This window comes from Mus caroli, unplaced genomic scaffold (genome assembly GCF_978045245.1).
Source record: "Mus caroli unplaced genomic scaffold, Mus_caroli_1 scaffold_7, whole genome shotgun sequence".
NCBI classification, from domain to species: Eukaryota; Metazoa; Chordata; class Mammalia; order Rodentia; family Muridae; genus Mus; species Mus caroli.
In genome coordinates, this window is record NW_028227262.1 from 127819318 (window position 1) to 127843707 (window position 24390).

General features: G+C 40.6%; 1 protein-coding gene across 2 annotated transcripts in view; it reads left to right on the forward strand.

Moving 5' to 3' along the window:
- Tspan12 (tetraspanin 12) overlaps positions 1 to 24390 on the forward strand; it is a 104119-nt gene that overhangs the window by 58928 nt on the left and 20801 nt on the right. For both annotated transcript variants that reach the window (XM_021165686.3, XM_021165685.2), the window contains exons 6-8: positions 13971 to 14045; positions 17785 to 17892; positions 21801 to 21944. In XM_021165686.3, coding sequence (XP_021021345.1) covers positions 13971 to 14045; positions 17785 to 17892; positions 21801 to 21944 — 327 coding nt within the window. The remainder of the gene's footprint in view (positions 1 to 13970; positions 14046 to 17784; positions 17893 to 21800; positions 21945 to 24390) is intronic.

The window sequence follows — 24390 nt, forward strand, 5'->3', positions numbered from 1 at the left end:
ACTTACACGGGCACACACATGCAAGCATACATTCACAGGCACACACACACACACACACACACACACACACACACACACACACACAATCTACATTAATATGAAGAAAAGATCCGGTATAGAGAGGAGTGCTTTCAAATGCTGTACTCTTGACATGACATATGCCCCACATTCCAGCCTGTGTGGGGAGGGGCCATGATGTAGTTGGAAAGGGAATGGGGCGAGGTGAAATGCTCAAAATATACTCTCTTTGTGTATGAAATTCTCAAAGAAAAAAACTTAAATACTCTTTAATTTAAAAAGGAATACGGATAGCCTTATAATTTTTGAGTAGTAAATTGAATGCGTATGTGTAAATCTCTGACATAATGCGTGACTTGTATATACATGTTAACGTGCATCTATGTGTACATATTTGCATATATATGACTTATGTCATATATATGTCTTATATATGCATATATATACATATATATACATATATATATGTATATATGACTTTTTGGGTTCCATTTTGATATATATATGATTTGATTATACCCATGTGTGGATGTATTTCTTTAGTAAATAAACCCAGGTCTCACAATAATGTTGCCTTTATCATAGCATCTTGAGTTTCATAATTTTGTCATGGAAATGAACTGTTGTGGGAGATATTTTAACTCATACTGATTTAGGTAGAATGCACATAGATTTTTAAGGAACAGTATTTCAGGAGACACCTCAAATTCCAGCCAGCCATATAAACCATACTTACGTACACACTTTGAGTATTTGGCTAAACCACTCCTAATTTTAACTACTGAAGGCATATTTAACAAAAGGAAGACAGTACCCAGGCATTTTGGAAAGTTTCTGAATGACATGCTCATCATTTGAATCTAACAGCTCCGAGATATTTTTCAGGTCCTTATAGTTGTCAGCGTTTTGGAATGACCTCTTTCAGAATTAATCCATCAACACAGAGCACAGCGAAAGAGCTTTGGCTATGAAGTCTTTTCTCTTTGGCCCTGAGGCTGCACGGGAGATATCTGCTTTAAATTTTTGTCCTCCCTTCTATCAGAGTGCTCCACGGACATAATTTAAAGAGTTAATTCAGTGCTAAAAGCCCTATGAAATATGGAAGTCCTTCACCCCTGCACTGACCACTCCCAAAGGCAGCTGCTATTAATTGGGCCTCCGCAGATTCCTCTTGTCATTTACCTACACATCCCTAAATCACATTTTTTATGTAACCTTTCTCATTCTTCCAGGCTTAGTTTTCAGCACTGTCCATTGACTTCAGTGAAAGAAGAATGCCGGGTCCTTTCTTTGCCAACCATCCCTGTGTTTCTTCTCCTTAGCTCAGTGGTACCACAGCTTTGCTTAGTTCAGTATCTACATGATTTGAGTGATGGACAATCTATTCACAATTAGGCCACCTAAAACAGCGCATTTATACTTTCCTCCCCAAATAATGTTTTGTTAAAATGAATATCAATTTCTTATTGTAATCTTATAGGATTAAACTCTATCTGGTATCACTCACTTTTGTTCATGTACTGATACACATTGAACAATTTCGTTCATTTTTCAGATCTCTCAGAATGTTCTAGAAACTGCTCTTGACCAGGTCTATTGACACTATTGCCATCATGAGAGGATATTTTACCATTGTGGCATTCCCTGTGCCTGCTCTTATTTAAAATATCCTTTCCTGGATTTTACCTTGATCTTTTTTGTTTATTTTCTTTTCATCTCCCATTATGCTGTCATGATAATTATAAGAGATTTTTGTTTTAGTGTATATGCCTGAAACTGTCTTTCTAAATGCTCACACATTGATTCTAAACAGTGAAGAGTTACAACTTGGACATGATCTTTTTGTCAGAACCTTTTCACTCTCCTTTAGCTTAGCATGTTGTGTTCATTTTTTTGATTGAGTTTTGAAACTCTGTAAGAGAGGTGTGGATTTGACCTTCTGATCTGATTGCATTGTATCTGTTGTCCCTGGTGTGACACTATTTTAGGATCTCTGTGGCCTCATCCTCTAGTAGAGATGGGGTAGTCACCTAGTCACATGGTATTTGGGGAAGGAATAGGTTTCCAACCAACCTTCTTTCGGAGAACCAGTCACTCATAGAAGTTTTTGAGTTGCCCTTAGTCAATAGGAATCTAGTTGTTCTGAGATTTTTCTTTTCCCTCGCCATCTATCCCTCAGCTTTTTCAGAACCACTAATAGATTTACTCTTTTTCTCTTCTCTCTGCACTTCCCTAAGTATGTTTACTGCTGTGTCATTTCCTGTTTTGTGTTCTCTGGTATGATACCTTCATTATTGTTCTAGTGACATTTTAAGAGCGAGAGAGCAGACAGGCAGGGCATGTGCTTCATCTATTTACATTAGGGCAGAATCCTGGTGAAAGAGACATCAGGGAGCCCGCTGGTTTCTGTAAACAACTGCCTGTTCAGTAAACTCCTGTATCTGCTACTGCTTATCTACACTCACAAAGGAGTGAATAGCCTTTAAAGGGGATGGGCAATGAATGCCCCCAGTTTTTACCGAGGGATTCATTTACCCGCAACTCACCAAGGACTTAACTATATCTGGCCTCCACCCTGGCCCTTTTCCACTCCTCAGTGATGGGATGTCACACCATTCCTTTCCTTGTCAGAAATTTCCAGTGGACAAAGGCTAGTCACTGATGACATGCTGCCACACTGTGGCCTGCCTCAGGGAGTTTTAAATAAAACGTTGGTTGCTTTGAATGCATACCTACAGAAGTTGACTTCCCCGCCCTCCACACCATCCTGTTGTAGACATTTTGAAGAAAAGTTCCTGTTCTATTCTTTCCTGACAGATAATTTATGAGAGATTTTAGCAAGTAGTCTTTGGAATAACATTCTGCTGTGGGGACAGCACTCAACGATCTCTAAGGGATAAACAATTCTTGACATGGCTGTCCTCTAATCATAATGACATAATGACAATGGTGTTATACTGGCCATGTGCCAGGAGGTGAGCCTGGTTATTTTACACATAATGTGTGTCCTAAGAGAGTCAATTATATGTGATTAATAGATGCTACCAGTTAGGGAGTGGCTAGAAAGTAAAGGAAAATTATGTCTTTGAATCCTGAGTACTCCACTGGTAAGCAATTTGAATTTTATGAACTAGGAAACTGAATCTTACTGGTTTGTGGAAGACATATCAAGCTCTTAGTTAAATTAGTTAGAACCTGAAGCCAGGTCTATTAGGTCAAGGTCCATGTTTTTCTATTGCTATAGCATTTTCAAAAAAGGCAACAATACAGCTCCCATGTCCTATTATCAGAAAATCTGAACATATTACTAGATGCTTTTTAGACATTATTTTGAAGGTAACACTGGCATGTATAACACAAATTCTAGTTTGTTAGAATAAAGGGCTTTAGCTAATTTAAGGAACCTTACATTGAATAATTTTACGAAATAACTAAAATGGTAATGGAAATAGTTAAATTTGAGTTTCCCTATAAAAACCTGCAATTTCTTTTCTTTTTCTTTTTCTTCTTTAAAATTTCTTTAAAATGCTGAGTTGCTGGTAGCCCATGAAGATGGGAAGGGGCACAGCGTCTCCTCTCTTTTAACTTTGAAGATAGTCTTAAATGTGTAGAAGGAAATCAAGGCAGTCAGATGTTAACAAGAAACTGGAGGTTCGAATTAGGTGGAGGAAACCTAAGGCAATGTGGAAATTGGCCCTTTGAATTTGCAAACTAAACTGATCATTATTTGCATTGACATTTATTGAGTACCTGCTGTGTGACAGGTACTGCTTAGGCACTGGGGTTTAAGACTAAGATCCTGCCGGCTGGAACTGATGGCCTGGCTACTGACTGACACCATAATTTGTGGAGAAGGCAGCCAACTGGTTCAAGAACTCTGGGGGCTAAAATACAGAAGACAAGAAAATGCAAATACACAGAGTAAAGGAGAGGACTCCAACGGTCAGGAGAAAAAGATAAAGTCTTGGAAGAAACTGTGCCCCATTCTGGATGATAAAGGCTATTCTGGAAGAAAGAGAAGAGCAGTTGGTATTGCACTGGGTTCCACAGAGTAACATGCTAACATCGTCAGACAAACCACATGCACAGGGAAGGTAGTGAGAGAGCCATGCCAAGTGGGACATTGCATACCTGCTCCTGTAGTGTGTGGATGGACAGGGTCTGGCTGTGCAATGTTTTATGGCCATTCTCTTTAAACTGTAGCAGAAGCTGGCCTGTTGCCCGATTCCTTAGCTAACTTCCTTCTGTTGAAGAAAAAGATTCTCACCGTGCATTCCAGTGCTTCAAACTCAGCTCCTTGGTTAAAATAGTGACTGGTTCTCTGCACAACAATCAGTAGGAGACTTAGTCAAAGACTCAGATCAGATCTCACCAAAAAGAAATGCAAAGGGTAAGTACAGTTGACTTGTATTTTTTCGGGACAGATTTGACATGCAGAGTGTTCTCAGAGTTAGGTGACTAAATGTTTCAGATTAAAGTAATGGTAACAGAGAAGGAATAACAGACATGAGAATGTATCATCGTTTATAAAAATGTTTACAGGACTGCAGAGGGTGAGCAAGCAGACTGCAGAATCGACACAGCTTCTGGGATAGGCAGAAGCAACACAGCTTCTGGAACAGGCCCCGTTTTGGGCTCCAGACATCCTGGCACCTTCTCCACCAGAGGAGAGGTGGCCGCCTGGGAGGGCTCTGACCCCCAGAGTAGGTGAGTGAGCCATCTTGGTTCCAGGGTCCCTCTGAGACCAGTCTGCTCAGGTGAGAGTGCGGACTGCAGAAGTGACACAGCTTCTGGGACAAGCAGAAGTGACACACCCTGTTTCAGGCTCCAGACATCTGGGCACCTTCCCCACCAGAGAAGAGGTGACCACCTGAGAAGGCTCTGACCTCCAGAGCAGGTGAGGGAGCCTTCTTGTATCTTGGGTCCCTCAGAGACCAGTCTGTGCCGGTGAGCACACAGACCACAGAGACAACCAATCTTCTGGGACAGGCCCGTTTTCAGGCCTTCATCTTCAGACAGGAGGCAGGTCTGAGAGCCAGACCTCTGTGCACCTTACCTGCAAGAGGAGAACTTGTCTGAAGAGAGTACTCAGACCACTGAGACTCAGAAGAGAGCTCAACTCCCAGGACAGTTGACAGAGGTTAACAGAATCACAGGAGGAACAGGCTCCAGCCAGAGACAGCAAGAACATCTAACACCAGAGATTACCAGATGGCGAAAGGCAAACATAAGAATCTTACCAACAGAAACCAAGACCACTCACCATCATCAGAACCCAACACTGCCACTTCAGCCAGTCCTGATTACCCCAACACAACTGAAAAGCAAGATTTGGATTCAAAATCATATCTCATGATGCTGGTAGAGGACCTTAAGAAGGGCATTAATAACTCACTTAAAGAAATACAGGAGAACACTGCTAAACAGGTAGAAGTCCTCAAAGAATCACAGGAAAACACTGCTATACAGGTAGAAGTTCTTAAAGAGGAAACACAAAAATCCCTTAAAGAATTACAGGAAAACACAACCAAACAGGTGTTGGAATTGAACAAAACAATCCAAGACCTAAAAAGGGAAGTAGAAACAATAAAGAAAACCCAAAGGGAGACAACTCTGGAGATAGAAACCCTAGGAAAGAAATCCAATACAAGGACAGAAACCACGTCCTAGAAAAAGCAAGAAAGTAATCCTTCAACAAACTTGAAAGAAGACAGCCGCAAGATCAGAATCCCAACTTTAACAACAAAAATAACAGGAAGCAACAATTATTTTCTTTAATTTCTCTTAACATCAATGGACTCAACTCCCCCAATAAAAAGACATAAGACTAATAGACCGGCTCCACAAACTGGACCCAACATTTTGCTGCTTACAGGAAACCCACCTCAGGGAAAACAACAGACACTACCTCAGAGTGAAAGTCTGGAAAACAATTTTCTAAGCAAATGGTCCGAAGAAACAGGCTGGAGTAGACATTCTAATATCGAATGAAATTGACTTTCAACCCAAAGTTATCAAAAAAGACAAGGAGGAGCACTTCATATTCATCAAAGGTAAAATCTACCAAGATGAGCTCTCAATTCTGAATATCTATGCTCCAAATGCAAGACCAGCCACTTTTATTAAAGAAACTTTAGTAAAACTCAAAGCACACATTTCATCTCACACAATAATAGTAGGAGACTTCAACACTCAGCTCTCACCAATGGACAGATCCTGGAAACAGAAACTAAACAGAGACACATGAACGCTAACAGAAGTTATAAAACAAATGGATTTAATAGATATCTACAGAACATTTTATCCTAAAACAAAAGGATATACCTTCTTCTCAACACCAGATGGTACCTACTCCAAAACTGGCCATATAATCAGTCACAAAACAGGCCTCAACAGATACAAAGATATTGAAATTATTCCATGCATCCTGTCAGATCACCATGGACTAAGGCTGATCTTCAATAACAGCATAAAAAATAGAAAGGCAACATTCATGTGGAAACTGAACAACACTCTACTCAATGATACCTTGGTCAAGGAAGAAATAAAGAAAGAAATTAAATAGCATACCCAAACTTATGGGACACAATGAAGGCAGCCCTAAGAGGAAAACTCATAGCCCTGAGTGCCTCCAAAAAGAAACCAGAGAGAGCATACACTAGCAGCCTGACAGCACACCTAGAAGCTCTAGAATTAAAGGAAGCAAATTCACCCAAGAGGAATAGATGGCAGGAAATAATCAAACTCAGGGCTGAAATCAACCAAGTGCAAACAAAAAGAACCATTCAAAGAATCAACCAAACCAGGAGCTGGTTCTTTGAGAAAATCAACAAGATAGATAAACCCTTAGCCAGACTAACTAGAGGGCACAGGGACAGTATCCTAATTAACAAAATCAAAAATGAAAAAGGAGACATAACAACAGAACCTGAGGAAATGCAAAACATCATCAGATCCTACTACAAAAGGCTATACTCAAAAAAACTAGAAAACCTGGATGAAATGAACAACTTCTTAGACAGATACCAGTTGCCAAAGTTAAATCAGGATCAGATTAACGGTCTAAACACTCCCATGTCCCGCAAAGAAATAGAAGCCGTCATCAATAGTTTCCCAACCAAAAAAAGCCCAGGACCAGATGGGTTTAATGCAGAGTTCTATCAGACATTCAAGGAAGACCTAATTCCAACTCTCCTCAAACTCTTACACAAAATAGAAACAGAATGTACTCTACCCAGTTCATTCTATGAAGCCACAATTACTCTGATACCTAAACCACACAAAGATCCAACAAAGAAAGAGAACTTAAGACCAATTTACCTTATGAATATCGATGCAAAAATACTCAATAAAATCCTTGAAAAACTGAATCCTAGAACACATCAAAATGATCATCCATTATGACCAAGTAGGCTTCATCCCAGGGATGCAGGGATGGTTTAATATACGAAATCCGTCAACATAATTCACTATATAAACAAACTCAAAGACAAAAAACACGCGATCATCTCATTAGATGCTGATAAAGCATTTGACAAAATCCAACACCCATTCATGATAAAAGTCTTGGAAAGATCAGGAATTCAAGGCCCATACCTAAATGTAATAAAAGCAATCTACAGCAAACCAGTAGCCAACATCAAACTAAATGGAGAGAAACTCGAAGCAAGCCCACTAAAATCAGGGACTAGAAAAGGCTCCCCACTTTCTCCCTACCTATTCAATATAGTACTTGAAGTCCTAGCCAGAGCAATTCAACAACAAAAGGAGATCAAGGGGATACAAATTGGAAAGGAAAAAGTCAAAACATCACTATTTGCAGATGATATGATAGTATGGTTAAGTGACTCCAAAAATTCCACCACAGAACTCCTAAACCTGATAGACAACTTCAGCAAAGTGGCTGGGTATAAAATTAACTCAAACATATCAGTGGCCGCCTCTATTCAAAGAATAAACAGGCTGACAAAGAAATTAGGGAAATGACACCTATCACAATCGTCACAAATAATATAAAATACCTTTGTGTGACTTTAACCAAGCAAGTGAAAGATCTGTATGATAAGAACTTCAAGTCTCTGAAGAAAGAAATCGAAGAAGATCTCAGAAGATGGAAAGATCTCCCATGCTCATGGATTGGCAGCAAATATAGTCAAAATGGCTATCCTGCTGAAAGCAATCTAGAGATTCAATGCAATCCCCATCAAAATTCCAACTCAATTCTTCACTGAGTTAGAAAGGGCAATTTGCAAATTCATCTGGAATAACAAAAAACCTAGGATAGCAAAAACTATTCTCAACAATAAAAGAACCTCTGGTGGAATCACCATGCCGGACCTAAAGCTCTACTACAGAGCAATTGCAATAAAAAACTGCATGGTACTGGTGCAGCGACAGACAGGTAGATCAATGGAATGGAATTGAAGACCCAGAAATGAATCCACACACCTATGGTCACTTGATCTTTAACAAGGGAGCTACAACTATCCAGTGGAAAAAAGACAGCATTTTCAACAAATGGTGCTGGTACAACTGGCAGTTATCATGTAGAAGAATGCGAATTGAGCCATTCTTATCTCCTTGTACAAAGGTCAAGTCTAAGTGGACCAAAGAACTCCACATAAAACCAGAGACACTGAAATTTATAGAGGAGAAAGTGGGGGAAAAGTCCCGAAGATATGGGCACTTGGAAAAAATTCGTAAACAGAATAGCAGTGACTAATGCTGTAAGATCAAGAATTGACAAATGGGACCTCATGAAATTGCAAAGCTTCTGTAAGGCAAAAAACATTGTCAATAAGACAAAAAGGCCACCAACAGATTGGGAAAAGATTTTTACCAATCCTAAATCTGATAGGGGACTAATATCCAATATATACAAAGAGCTCAGGAAGCTGGACTCCAGAATTTCAAATAACCCCATTAAAAATGTGGTACAGAGCTAAACAAAGAATTCTCAAATGAGGAATACTGAAGGGTTGAGAAGCACCTGAAAAAAATGTTCAACATCCTTAATCATCAGGGAAATGCAAATCAAAACAACCTTGAGATTCCACTTCACTCCAGTCACAATGGCTAAGATAAAAAATTCAGGTGACTGTAGATGCTGGCGAGGATGTGGAAAAAGATGAACACTCCTCCATTGCTGGTGGGACTGCAAGCTTGTACAACCACTCTGGAAATCAGTCTGGCAGTTCCTCAGAAAATTGGACATAGTACTACCGGAAGATCCAGCAATACCTTTCCTGGGCATATACCCTAAAGATGCTCCAACTGGTAAGGACGCATGCTCCACTATGTTCATAGCAGCCTTATTTATAATAGCCAGAAGCTGGAAAGAACACAGATGTCCCTCAACAGAGGAATGGATGCAGAAAATGTGGTACATTTACACTATGGAGTACTATTCTGATATTAAAAACAATGAATTTATGAAATTCTTGTTCAAATGGATGTATCTGAAGGATATCATCCTTAGTAAGGTAACCCTTTTCACAAAAGATGTCACTTGATATGCACTCACTGATAAGTGGATATTAGCCCAGAAACTTAGAATACCCAAGATACAATTTGCAAAACACAAGAAAATCAAGATGAATGAAGACCAAAGTGTGGATACTTCATTCCTCCTTAGAATAGGGAACAAAACACCCACGGAAGGAGTTACAGAGACAAAGTTTGGAGCTAAGACGAAGGGATGGACCAGCCAGAGACTACCCCACCGGGGAATCCATCCCATAATCAGCCACCAAACCCAGACACTATTGCTTACCAGCAAGATTTTGCTGAAAGGACCCTGATATAGCTGACTTGAGTGAGGCTATGCCAGTGCCTGGCAAATACAGAAGTGGATGCTCACTTTCATCTACAGGATGGAACATAAGGCCCCCAATGGAGGAGCTTGAGAAAGTACCCAAAGAGCTGAAGGGGTCTGCAACCCTATAAGTGGAACAACAATATGAACTAACCAGTACCCCAGGCGCTCGTGTCTCTAGCTGCATATGTAGCAGAAGATGGCCTAGTCGGCCATCATTGGGAAGAGAGGCCCCTTGGTCTTGCAAATTTTATATGCCCCAGTACGGGGGAACACCAGGGCCAAGAAGTGGGATTGGGTGGGTAGGGGAGCAGGGCGTGGGGAGGGTATAGGGAACTTTCGGGATAGCATTTAAATGTAAATAAGGAAAATATCTAATAAAAATATATAAAAATATTTAATTAAATTAAACCTTTAGTTTTCTTCAAGAAAGCTTGAAAATGTAAATTGGCATATTTTTAACTTCAAGGGTAGTTAAGTCAAGTCTTCCTGAGTGTTAATTGGATAAAGGCAAAGTGATTTTTTTTCCCATGGGGATAACTTGTATCAGATGAAACCACTGGAATTTTCCAGAGTTAAAAGAATGGCCAAGCCATATGGAATTTACCATGTCCTGTGGTCAACAATCAGCTTTGAGTCTTGGAATGAGAGCCTGTCTTGAAATATATGCATTTCATAGGCATGACTGTTGATGTTTAAGCAATGATGATGGCAACTCACTATAATGGTCCTTTTAAGAAACTGGATGCTGGAGTTGTCGAGATGGCTCAACTAGTAAGAGCACTGTCTTTGAAGAGGGCCAGGGGTTCAGTTCCCTACACCACTCATAACTACCTATTACTCCGGTTCCAGGGAGACTGACACACTTTCAAATGGGTGCCATGGTCACCTGCATACACCCAGGCATGTGCATACCACACACACATGCATGCACACACACACACACACACACACACACACACACACACACACACACACACACACTAACAACAATATAAAGAAACTAGGCCTGATTGTTATATCTGTTGTTATAGAAATGTCATTTAGATCTATAGGCTTTGAAGTTGCTTGTGTATTAGACATATTACATACATCTGATTTAGTGCCTATGACCAGGTCCTGGGACCTTTCCCAGGACTCACCAGTGACTCTACAAGGCAGGGAATGAGAATGATAAATCAGCTGTAATTACAAAGACTATAAGCTCAGTCCAGAAGATGGAGTCAGAGATGGAGTCAGGATATTTCCTCTTCTTATTCAGCCCACACAGGCACCACCCTGTCCGTGTTGGCTTTTAGTGATATCTTGCTTTTTAAGTACTTCTCTGGTTGTTATTGTGTGTGGACATCCATTTTCAAGAGTTCAGGTTAAGCTATCCCATAGTGTAATTTTCTCTGGAGTCTCAGTGCTTCCTGGCATCTCTTCTTATCCGAGGCAAGAACACAGGTTAAGCGGAAAACTACTCCACATTTGAGAGTTTTGTCATACAGTAGTGAACACATTTTTCATGGTGAGGTGTTTCTTAAGCATGAGGAGAATGCCGAGAGAAACTGACGTGGAATACGTCGACCAGCACATTTCTCCTGGTTGGCCTTTCAAGGCTGAAAAGCCTCATTCAGTTCAGTCCTAGAAATAATACTTAGGGATGAGATCTGGATCTTGAAGCTGAGCATGTCTGTGTCTGTATTACATGTGCTGGAAGTAGCAGTGCCTGGTGAACTGGGAGCCCCTTAGCCAATACCACTTATCTTTTGAACCACTTCTTTTTCTAAGCTGTGTTACTTAGAGATTATGCTGTTGTGGTTTTTGATTTAGTGAAAGAAAGATGAAGGAAGCAGGTTGAAACTACTAGCGGTGATTTCTATTTGTAAGTCATAAGGAATATTTCACAGAAATAGAAAACGACCATTGTCTACACTTTCGATTGCTCTTCTCTTTTTGACAAACTTTGAACAAAGATTCTAAACCTGTCTTGGTCAGTCAACTGTCCTGTGTCAGGCAACTCCTTTTTCTGTCTCCACTCCCATCCTAGTTTGGGTGTCCTTTATGTAAACCTCATGACCTTGTTTTTCTGTAGGTAAAACAGCCAGACATGTTTTCAGAGTGTGCATTAGATCATGTCAGCCATTAATGGTTTCATCACACTTAGAATAAAATGCAAACTCCTTTCCCAGCCCATTGTACCTCAGAACACTGTCTGGCGTCTGCATTTACCGCATCTGCGCTCTCGTTATGCTGAGTTTTGATTAACTCACTCATCCACGATGTGCCTTTATATTTAGCGCTTCCTCTCCCATGACTGCCTTCTCTAGAATGCCCGAAGCTTTACTTCCTCTTAAAGATCACTTTTATTAAGAGGTTCTTTCAAGATTACGGCCCGTGCAAACTCTAACCACTATCAATTCATTTCTGCTGTTTTCGCTTATTATTTTGCGTGACGAGAATTTATCAAGCACCCTGTGGTGAAGAACACATTTAGGTGACTGCTCTTCACAGAGCTTTGACTGGAAGCAAGGAGGTAATCCGAGGTACCACAATCCAGTACTACCTCCCAATCTCATACTGCACAGGGAGTAGAAGACTCATGAGCTAGCTCAGTTTTGTTCTATTCCTGCTGGAATCAGAGGAGGGAACTTCTTAGAAGCCCAATCTTCCCCTGGTTTTCACTGCTTGCTTCTTTTTGTAAAGTTGACTCCTTCCATGGGGGTGGTAAGGAAGAACACACAGAACAGATGCTGAAAAACTCTGGTCCATGAAATTTACTGGGCGCATCCTTAAGTCACGTCACCTACCTGTTACACTTACTTCTTCGTGTGTGTGTGTGTGTGTGTGTGTGTGTGTGTGTGTGTGTGTCCAATTGGATCTTACTGTTTCAGGAGACTCTAGATTAAGTTAGGAGGTTGAGAAATAGAAATAGAACATTATTCAAAAGTTACTCTGTTTCTAATAAAAGAATAATTTCCAGTTCCACTCTCAGGTACCTGAGTTCTGAGGTTAATACTTCTACTGGAATGTGTTTTTATATATTTCAAATAAAGTTCGTGTTTTTGTCTGTCCTTCCACAGGGGTGTTAGTTACTCCATCCTATTTCTCTGCTTTAGGGAGATACATCTTTCTCTCTCCATCTATCAATCCAGCTGGTCCAGGGTCTTTTGCTGAACTGCTAGAAGGCATTGTTTCCTATTTGTTAGCAAGACTACCACATAAAGTCAGGTCTACAGCAAACCCCCTCTTTGCTGCCTTCTAAGCTTTTTAACTCACCCCTCAGCCCTTCTCTTTCAAATTAATTATCATCCTGACATTATTTAACCCACCACGTCTTTCTCTTATGCAGATACATTGAGAGACGCCACCTTACTGCCTGCGTGATGTATTTAAAGTCCATTAGTAGGTCATCTGGTGTGCTCCAGGGTTCCGGCTTTAGTTTGCCTTTCAATTTTGGTCTGTCATTCCTCTTCCGGTGTGTCCTAGTCTTCCTTGATGCTTTGCATTACTACTGACCTACTCTGTGCTTTTTGTTTACATCATTTTTATCTGCCTAACCTTCTCTAATCTCTTTGTCGAAGGTCTTCTTGCTGTTCAGGAATACTGACTCTTTTATTTGTGTTTTCAATACCGCAGTCAGTTTTGTTACCTGTTTGCCCTTGAAGGCCTCTCAAGGGCCGCTTCCCACAGTTGAGACCCACTGTTCAACTTCATTTAGCATGAGTAGTTGACATTTTTTTCTAGGTTGTCCTTTTTACAAAGGTAAAGAAGCACCCCCCTCCTTGCCAAGAAGAAAGTGAAAAAAAAAATATGCACCAGGTGAAACCCTGACCTCGCAGATCTCACCTCATCCTCTTTAAGAGGAACTAGCCATAACTTTTCAGAGAACTTGATACAGCTTTATTAAATTATACTATATCAGTTATTACTCAGGTCGATAAAACGATTGGTATTTGTAAAAGATTTACCCTAGCTGCTGACTAATGTCAAAATACCTGCCCATTTAGGTGGGTCCTGATGGTTATCTGTAGCTGGCTGTAGGCTCAGAGCTCTCTGAAGAGGAGCCCTGTCTTCGTATCGTAGGTAAACACAAGCCCTAGTAACATTTGCCTTTAGTGGTTTTGTGTTAACGGCTCCCTCTCTCTTTCTGCAGTACTTCGGAACTTTACTCGTCATCTTCTGTGTAGAACTGGCTTGTGGTGTGTGGACATACGAGCAGGAGGTTATGGTGAGTTCCCAGGGGGACACAGTCAAAGTCTGGAACAACATCCAGGTTGACCTTGGAGTCAGACTCTGGAGAGTGACTGTGCTACATGGTTGTTACTTTGCATGAACACATTACACAATAAGGTGAACATTCCCACTATTTCTGAAAAAATTATATATATATATGTGTATGTGTATGTAAATATATGTATGCATATACATATACATTTTCAAGTCATAATTTAAAATCTTTATCTTGTGATACTGTGATACATGTTTCATTCCTAAGTGTGGACATCATGGACTGAGACTAACCTAAGAGAATGATCCCAGCTTTTGAGTTAGTAATGAGGACTTTGGCATGTGCTCACTGCCATGCCAGTGCTGCAGTACCCCTTTTAGCCCCCACCCTTGCTGGCCACAGCTGAAATAGGTGAAGAGGAAGCCACTGTTTTCAACAAGTGGAGCCACACTGCCCTTTGCGGAACGCATTTGAAGGCTTGCTGTGTGCTCACCTTGGTGTAAAAGCTTGAGACCTGACTGCTTGAAAACAGGAGATCAGCCGTTTCCCTCTTATTTTGACCATTGAACCCACTAGAGAAACTTTCATAGCTTCCTTAGAGCGGAAAAAGGAGTTTTCCAGGTCCCTTCTACCAATTGCTCTGTCATTTGTCAATTCTCCCCCTCCCGGCATCCCACCCTGGCCCTTGCTTGTGCTGGCTATTGCTGGGTTTGTTCACTTCAGTGGTGAAGTTACTACAGTTGTTCTCAGTGTGGAATGGCATTCCTTCGCATGTCTGTGAATGTTAGCTGGTGTCAGTGCCTTACAGACTCACTAGGTTTCCTCAAAATGGTGCTTTTCAACATTTTTTGCCCTTGGGCCTTTTGGGGAGGCTGTCAAAGTGATTCTTAATCATGGGCATTCCTCAGCTCAGATGTGCTCAGTTAGAACAATGGGAAAAGGTGGGGCCTGTGCACCTGAGGAGTTCCTGGTGAATTTTAAGCAGTTAAAAAGTATTTGTGTCCGAGATAAGCAGACCATTCGGCACTTGTGTAATACAGTTGAAGTTATTTCTGTTGTCAGTATAGATATTAAAGATTTTGTGGTGAAGCTGGAGTGTTTTGAGACTGGGTGTATTCAGTGGCTACTGCAGATGAATGTGGGCTCTGCCTATTGCAGTTTACCTGTGCCCGCTGCGCTAGCGTTCACAGCTCTGTGAAGAAATTCATAGTTCCACCTGGGAGAGGTCAAGGAGGAAGACAGAATCTGAGAGAAGGTGAAGGGTCAGGGAAGGTCCTCCAGAGCTCAATATAAAATCAAGAATGTATGTGAAAAAAGAAAAACAAAACAAAACAAAACAATAATGACGACTTCCCCTTAAACTGGAACTGTCTTGCTTTCTTTCAGTTATATTTTCATGTTATCCCTACAAACTTTATATATTAGAAGATAAAAATAGGTAGTGGGGCCCAGATTTTTGCTTTAACTGTAAGGAATTTACCCTGCTTTTGGTTTTGAAAAATGACCTACATCCTGGCATACAAACAACAGAAGAATCAATCATATAAATAACTCCTGATCCGTTTTAACCTCAGCTTTTGGTTGTGTGCTATTTGGTGATGAAAACGTTTTAGGAAATGAGTGACTTTCTATGGATTCTTTTATTTACTTAATTTAGAGACAGGATCTTACTTCATAGCCCAAGCTAGCTTAGAATGCACTATGGAGTGCAGTGCGTCTTCAAATTCATGGCAGTTCTTCTTGCCTTCATGGCTGGCACGTCTCACCATCGGAGTGCTGTGGTATTTTCGTGAAGCTCCACATCCCATTTGTTCTATGGATTTTCTCGTTGGGTTATGAAGTATATGCCTTGCTGGTACATTGTAAATATTTGATAAAGCTGTGGGAAGCTTAGGATGAGTTAATTTAGTCTCTTGACAGGAGATGCCTTGATTCTAGGAAGCATAAGAAGACAACGGAACCTACATTTGCTTGGTCCCTGTTCCGGTTCCCTTGTCCTGTCCCCAGTGGCTTCAGCTCCTGGGGCACTGAGTGAACGCACACGCACTGCCATTTCAGCCACGGGCACACACCATTGGGCACACGTCATTGTTTTTGCTTGTGTAAATCTTCCCCATTACATCACCAGGAGCAAAGAAGGAAGGGCCATTTAAAAGTGAAATTTGGAAAGCAGCCTTGCAGAATGAGAAAAGTCCTAAGACTTTTATTGCTTCTGTACTAATAACAATGTAAGAGAAAAGTGTCGTTAAAGTTTATTATCTGCCAAGTTTCGCAGAATCCAACCTTTACATAGAATGCGCTTTGTGCTTTAAGCGGGTTCATGCAAGCAAGCCCTTCACTGTGTGCTCTGCTTCCTGGCCAGAGCCCAGTGTGTGGAGCCAGGACCTCAATGGGCCTCTGTTTTCTTGCCACATTTGGTTTCAGATTGATGGTGGCCACAGTGAAGAAACAGCCAGTGTTTGTTTTGGAAAGCAAAAATTTAGTAAAAAAAAAATTCTATTAACTAAGTCAAGAGGCTTGACATCTGTCTGTTCCCTCATGCTGTTTCTTGTTTCTCCACACTCACCTCCTATCCAGCACTCCAGTTTAAAAAATCTGTCCATAATATTAATGGGTTCAGATGACATATTTCTTGAGAATTTATTTTAGTTCCATTCACTTTATGCCCTAACGGATATAAGTTAATAATAATTTATAGTGGGTAGCTTGAACTTTGGCTGGTTTTCTGAATGTTACTAAACCATATGAATAGAATGTATTCACAATGAACTTGCTAAATTTTTTTGCATTATGTATTTTCAAGTGAACCAAACCAAACAAACCAAACCAAAACCAAAACCAAAAATTAAAAACAAAACAAAAGAACCAACAACTACCTAGAAATGAAATAAAATAGGAGATTTCTGTGGCTAAGAAATTTTTTTAACTTACTTCTACTGACCTTAATTTTTTTTTTTTTCCTGAGACAGCTCTGACTGTCCTAGAACTTGCTTTGTAGACCAGGCTGACCTTGAATTTACACAGATCCACCTATATTTGACTCTCAGCCACTATTACTATTTTTAAATTTAATTTTTAATCAAAACTTCCTTGCCTATGTATGCTGTGTGCATATGTGTTCATATCATCTACATATATATGTATATGTACACACACACACACATGCTCAGATGTGGGGATCTGAGCAGAACTGGTATCTTGATCCCTGCCTTATTCCTCTGAGACAGCATCTCTCATTGAAGCTAGAGATTGGCATTTTCTGCTAGGTTGGTACCCTTAAGCACCTGTGACCCTCTGGTCTCTGCCCTTTTTCCTTCCTCCTGCAGTGCTGGGGTTATAGGCCATATTGAGCCTTTTCCTTTTGATGGGAATCTGAGCCCAGGTCCTTACACTGTGCAGCAGATATTCTTAGACACTGAGCCATCTGCCCAGCCTGATATTACCATTTTCAATTAGATTTCAAAATTACCCTTATCTTAGGTTTTTGAGGCTTATACACGCATATCCCCTTTCTGTATCCTAGTTCTTAATTCCCACATCAGTTTCTTCAGTGTCAGGTTTATTCACCTGAGCTGAATTCATAGGCAAGTATAAACTGAAATAGTATTTGCCAACTTTAATCCAGTCTGTATTTTGTGTGGTATGAGCGTTGTCGGTGTGCTCAAGATTTTCGTATGTGAGTGAGCTTTTGCCTGGCTGGTTTGTGCTTGTGTGTTGATCATTTGCGTTTCATCTCCAGGTGCCAGTACAGTGGTCAGATATGGTTACTTTGAAAGCCAGAATGACAAATTACGGCTTACCGAGGTATAGATGGCTTACGCACGCTTGGAATTATTTTCAAAGAGAGGTAAGTGCTGTTGTTCCTGGAGGTAGAAAGTATAGAATAAGTGGCAGCTTGTCAAAACAGGCGTTCAAAGCTTTGGTTTTGATCATTTATCTGAATGGAAACCTGAAGCCTGCATAGTCATCACTGGTGCAGTTGTTTTGTTTTGTTTTTTTTCTCTAGCATGCCTTGAGTCACTCAAGCCTGTGTAGACATCACTGGGACATTTTTTTTCCCCCAGCATGCCTTGAGTCACTCAAGTCTGTGTAGACCACTGGTGCAGGTTTTTCCCAGCATGCCTTGAGTCACTCCATGTGTGTCTTTTCGTCTCACATACATCTCTCCTCCTCATTTCTTCTAGCCTACATAAGCTTGTTTAGAAGTGTGGGTGAGCTACTCTCAAGTTTCTATTTAATGACTATTTAATAAATATCCAAAGTTTTACTTAGATCTCTCTCTTTTATGATAATTTTCTACTTTTAGAGATACCCATGTCCCATGTTTTAAGCATTACTTTAACATTTTAAAAGTTTTTTTCCCCCACTGGGAATTTAGATAGTATGAACATTTTTTTTTTTTAAGTCAGGTTGTCCTTGGTTCAAATGCTAGCTCTGTTACCTAGTATCAGTTCACTTATCTCCGTAAGCCTCAGTTTCCATGCCTATGAAATAGGACCAATACACGTGCTCACTTCATGGAGTGTCAAAAAGAGTGAATGGGATCATCAGCTTGGACTCATTTATCATATGCTTATTAATAGTGACATTACATGACATACTTTTGTTCCAAACTGTTTTACATTTCATCCAAGAATCTCAAGTGGAAATCTAGTGACTTGAGGTTAATCATCGATTTTGCCTCAGACCAGTTCTCCTAAGTTTTTTCCTTGTGAATGGAATGGCATCCCTAGGAGACTAAGTTAAGCATCTTAGCTTGCCTTCCTTTCTCAAGCTCTGGACCAGGACGTGTTTGAGAAGGAGTATCTCACTAGATAGCCAGCTAGCTACTCATTCTGCTCTGCCTATGCTCATGGCAGAGGTTTAAGTCTAGGGCAGTCTCCAAACCTGGCTTTGTGCCACTCTTGCTGAGATGGTGAAATTATCAGTGTCACACAGATTTCCTGTTATTCCGTTGCTTCCTGACTTTGTTTGTTTGTTGCACAATTAGACTGAAAACAACACAATGAAAAGACGTGTGAAGCACCAGGGCATTTATAGTAAGCTGTGTTCAGGAACTGCCCCTGCTAGAGCTCCCAGAATCTTTATTTTCTGGAACTTAGAATGCAAAGTGTGATAACCCAGGTTGAGAAATAGTGAGCCCTTTTTCCTTCTTTCAGTGTTCCACCTCCATGGACCATATACAAGTGCTACAAATGCTATCTATATCCTGGCTTCACTTGAAATATTCTCTCTTACCTCACAATTCTAGTTTGCATAAAAAGAGTGGCAAATCCATCCAAATATCCAGAAGGCATTCAAAGCCCTTTATTAGTCTGGCAGGACTGCCACACTGAAGTGTCACACACGTGGTCACTCAGGACAAGTGTCTACTCACTTTTCTGGAGGCCGAATGTTCAAGAGTGTCAATGTTGCTGCCCTTTGAAGCCTCTCCCTTTGGCATGTAAAAGCCTTCGTCCCATGTCGTCTTCCCATTGTCTTGTCTTTATATGTGTCCATGTTTAATTTCCTCTTCCTATAAGGATATTATTCATACCTGATTAAGCCCATGCTGTTGACCCTATTTTAAATTAGTTACCTTTCCAGTGGCTCTCTTGACATGAACAATCTCATTCTGAAGTATAGGGGTTAGAATTTTAACATAAAAATTTAGAATGGGAGAGACAACTCAGCCTAGGACACTTTTTCTCTTCTACAATAAACGAGCCGTTGGAACTCATTTGTTGTGATCCTGCACATGGGCTGTAACTGAATGGATCTTGCATAATTCTTAGTGACACTTCCTAATACCTTATTTTAAACAACATTAATCAATAAAACCATATTTATTTAATGGTAGCACTTGTATAACCTTTGGAATCACAGTTGCTGCCATTTACTGACCAATCAGAAAGTCCCTTCACCTATTGAGGGGCTCAGTTTATTTACATGTAAAAATAATGATTCTATTGTGTTTTCTAGAGCTTAACATAGCATCAGCTTGGAGCAGAGCTACCTTGGAATGAATCTGTTGTCTTGGCAGGTAGTGACAGAGCACAGACTTGAGCTGGTGTAATACTGAGTTCACCTTCAGGAGGTTCAGAAAGCCTCCGTACAGATCCACTGTCCTCTGTGGATAGGCTCTGAAACAACTGCGTAGGAAAGAACGGATGTCAGCAGCTCTTTAACAATGTTGGCACTGAACACAGCATGTTCAAGTTATTTGGAAAAGCTACTGCTATGGAAGTCTTCATTTCCTGACAAAGCCAGATAAATGGGCTGCTCCATTGTGACTGGAAGTAGGGTGCTCTGAGAATGGCCCTGGCTTGCCGCTTGGAAAGGCTTGCCCCTCTAAGAAATGGGGAAAGACAGTTTTCTCTGGGTCAAAGACTTTTCAAATAGTGACCTCAAAATGCCATCGTTTAAAATATTTAGAAAGCGGAGTCTTTAAAGATGCGCTTTATTTTCAGGACCCCCAGTGCTTTGTGTCAGAATCTCCGAAGTTTATGTTAACCTTGTGGTGCTACGATGTTGCGTAGTTGTGATGTTTGTGGTGCACCCACGCTTTCTAAACAATACGGAAAATGTCTTATAAGTTTCTCAGAACTCTCAGTATTAACAGCTTATCACTCAAGGTGCTTTTGTGATACCGCTTTCCTTTCAAATCATAAGCTCTTTAACTCATAAGCGTTTTAGGCAAGTGAGTGGAAATGTCCCAAGCACACTGAGCATTTTCCTCGCTTGCTGTTGCATGAGGAATTCGGAATCCTTCCAAGTTGGTTTTGGTTAAGCTTTGAAATGGCGCTGGATTGTGATATTTTATGATTCAGTGTTAATCTTGAGCACAGATTGGTCTCCTGGGCTAAGTAATTTGCATAACCATCCCTCTTGGCAGGGTTCTTCTCCGTGACTGCCCATATTCCTTCCTTCCGCCTATATAGAAGAGGATTTCTCTGTTATCCAAGGGCAAAGCTGTCCTGATCACAGTTGCTTTTTCTAAATCCAGTCTGCACATGCCTTCAAGCCCTGTTTGTAAGCTTTCATCAGCGTTTCTGATAATCTTTGGTGAAGCACAACCGAAAGCGTTCTTCTTAACAAGGCTTAGAGCAAGACAAGCTCACATTCTCAAGTTCAGCTACATTCAAGCTAGGCACACCATTATTTTTCTGAGATTATAATGATATAATATGCTAGCTTATCAGGAATATCACTCCCCTGGATAATAATAAGTCAGACAGATATCTATTTACAGAATTTTTGCCTTGATTAAGGAAACCAAGACTGGCTGGCTACTTTTGAGATGTGAGTTTCGGTCAACAAGTTGTTTTGTTTTCCATAGAATTTGTGGAAACTTTCATCACAATAGTTGAACTTTTAGTTATACTAGTGAATAGATAATAAGCAAAATGGTTAGCTACTCCCTACTGACTAGAAGTTAATGATAATGAAAGACTAGCTATTGAATTTGTAAGTATGGTTGCCAATTCTTTCATCACTGCGATCTTCTGCAAAACATCTTGAAGTTGGAGACTGTGACACAGTCTTGCTTTTAGGAGGGGTGGGTGTCACAGTTCAGAACTGTTCCATTATGGAATGGTGAGTTTGATGTTCCTGTATGATGTTTTCATCCTCAAGATAGAATGCACAGACATCTCAGGCTGATACGAGATGTTTTACTCAGTACAAACATTTAAGACATCAGCTCTCTTATTTCTATTAGGTTAAACAAAAGCTGTTCTGTGTCGTTTCTAAGTGTGACTGGTGATTCTGTTCCAGTTTAAGTGCTGTGGAGTGGTGTACTTCACTGACTGGTTGGAAATGACAGAAATGGACTGGCCTCCCGACTCCTGCTGTGTCAGGGAGTTCCCAGGCTGCTCCAAGCAGGCTCACCAGGAAGATCTCAGTGACCTGTACCAAGAGGTAAGACCATGTGTGGGCATCGTACCCTGGACAAACATCCCCAAACACTCTTCAACCCTAGGCTGATTAAATTTCCACTTGTGTAAATCATTAGACCTTATTTTTCTTTTATCTCTGATATATGATTTTTTTAAAAAGTGAAAAATCACAATAACCATATTTCAACAAACAGGAGTGGGAAAGACCCAGTTCTATCATTAATTGAATTTTACCTTTTTTTTTTTAAATAACCATTCTCATTAATTAGATTTTACACTTTAACGCCTACAGTCGGATCCTATTGTGCTCTTCTAGAGCTCTTGAAAATAGGCACGTGCAGATCATGCAGCTAACAGGTTCTGTGCGGGAAGCCTGGGCAGACTGGTTTAGGGCCTTGACGTAAGAGAGAAGAAACTCTCCTGAGAAAATTATGTGAGCTGCTCTCTGGTTCCCCCTGCTGGTAGTAACCAGCAATCTCAGTTTTAGTTTGCTGAAACATTTTACTGGGTTTAAAAATCAACCACTTTGTGCCCCCCAAATTCACTTATTGTGCATTCTTCCAGAACTCAGTTGCTATTTCGTAGTAGTTCTTATGTGCCTTTGACCTTAGGGGTTTCACAGTGAGTAATGGGATACCAGTCTCAAGTTAAAAATGTAAAGTTTAACTGTAAGCTGGGCTACAGAGATGGCTCAGTGAAATGGTTAAAAACATTACTTACTGCTCTTACAGAGAACTGGGGTTTAGCTCCTAATGCTCACTTTGTGTCTAAAAACTATAACTCCACCTTTAACTCTAGTTCCAAGGGATTTGGCACCTCCTCTGATCTCTATAGGCTCCTGCACACACATGTATACACCTAAAATGAGGCACACACACACAAGTTAATTAAAGTTTTGCTGTAAGTTACAGTAGCCACTGGCTAAGTGTGATTATTTTCATTAAATTAGATTGAGTACTTAAATTTTCATTTCTTAAACCGAGCATGGTGGTGCACACCCAGCACTCAGGAGGTAGAGGCAGGCGGATTTCTGAGTTTGAGGCCAGCCTGGTCTACAAAATGAGTTCCAGGACATCCAGGGCTACACAGAGAAACCCTGTCTTGAAAAACCAAAAAAAAAAAAAATCATTTCTTCAATTTCACTAACTATATTCCTACCTGTGGACGTGTACTCATGGAACACTGCTGAACACTTTGGGCTTAACCTAAATATTTAGAGTGCTTATAATAGAATAAGAATATGTTTCTACGATATGTTTGTAGTAATAACATGTGCATGTGTGTGTGTGTGCATGTGCGAGAGTGTGAGTATGAACTGTGTATATACATCCAGGCACACATGCACTAAATGTGTGCATATAGAGGCAGAGGTAGACTTTAGTTGTCTTCCTCCATTGCTTGCGTTGGATTTTGAGCTAGAGTCTCACTGAACCTGGAGCTTGCTGTCTTGCCTAGGCTGGTTGGCAAGCAAGCCTCTGGCATCTATCTGTCTCTCCTAACTCAAGTACTGGGAGTGCAGATGTGTGCTGCTATGCCCAGAATTTCTGTGGGTGCTGGGGATTTGAACTCAGGCTCTAATGTTTGTATAACAAATAAGTACCCGCTGAGCCATCTCTCCCACTGCACCTCAGGACTTTTAAAATAGATGCCTTTTATGTGCCTTAGGAGAATATACCTCCCCCCACACACACACATACTTGTCCACTTTTTTTTTTAAAGGCTGCCTTACAAAGTCAGTAGTAGAGATACACACTTTATCCTGCACACTATCTGATATGAATTAATCTGAACGTTGCAAGCTGAGTGGCTTCCACAACAGAAACAGGTTTGCAGTTTGACAGAGTGGAAATTCAAGATCTCTATGCTTACAAGGTCAGGTCAGCTCCTTCAAAGGCTGGGAGGAAGGGCTCATTGACTGCCTCTCCTCCCATTTCTTGTAGAAATGTTTTAACGGTCTGTTTTTCTCTTCGTATGGTATTTTCCATGTGTGTTTCTGTCTCCAAATGTCCCCAGACAGGTCACCTTGGAGCCCAGTGTTCTGCAGTTTGGGTTCATCATCGCTTCATTACATCTTCAACAACCCAGTTGTTATAAAATCAGAGCCGTGAGGAAAATAGATTAAACATAAATTTTGTGAGGACACACACAGCGTAACCTATAACCAGAATTGTCGAAACAACTGAATAGCCCAGCTTGCTTATTTTAAAAGATAATAAAAATGTGTACTGAAATTCCTCACAGTACTGAAGACTCTGAATCCAATAGCTTGGCTTTTCTTTCTTTGAACATGTTATGATGCATTTGGCTTCAGTAACACAAAGGATGCATCAGATACAGTTAACTCAACACAACATGGTAGAGTCAGAGTTTCCAGTTTCCTCAGTGAAAGGCCGACATCTCTGTTGTCTAGTGGATATTGTAGAACATGAGCAAGTGCAAGCAAGCCGTGAGTTTTTTTATTAGGTATT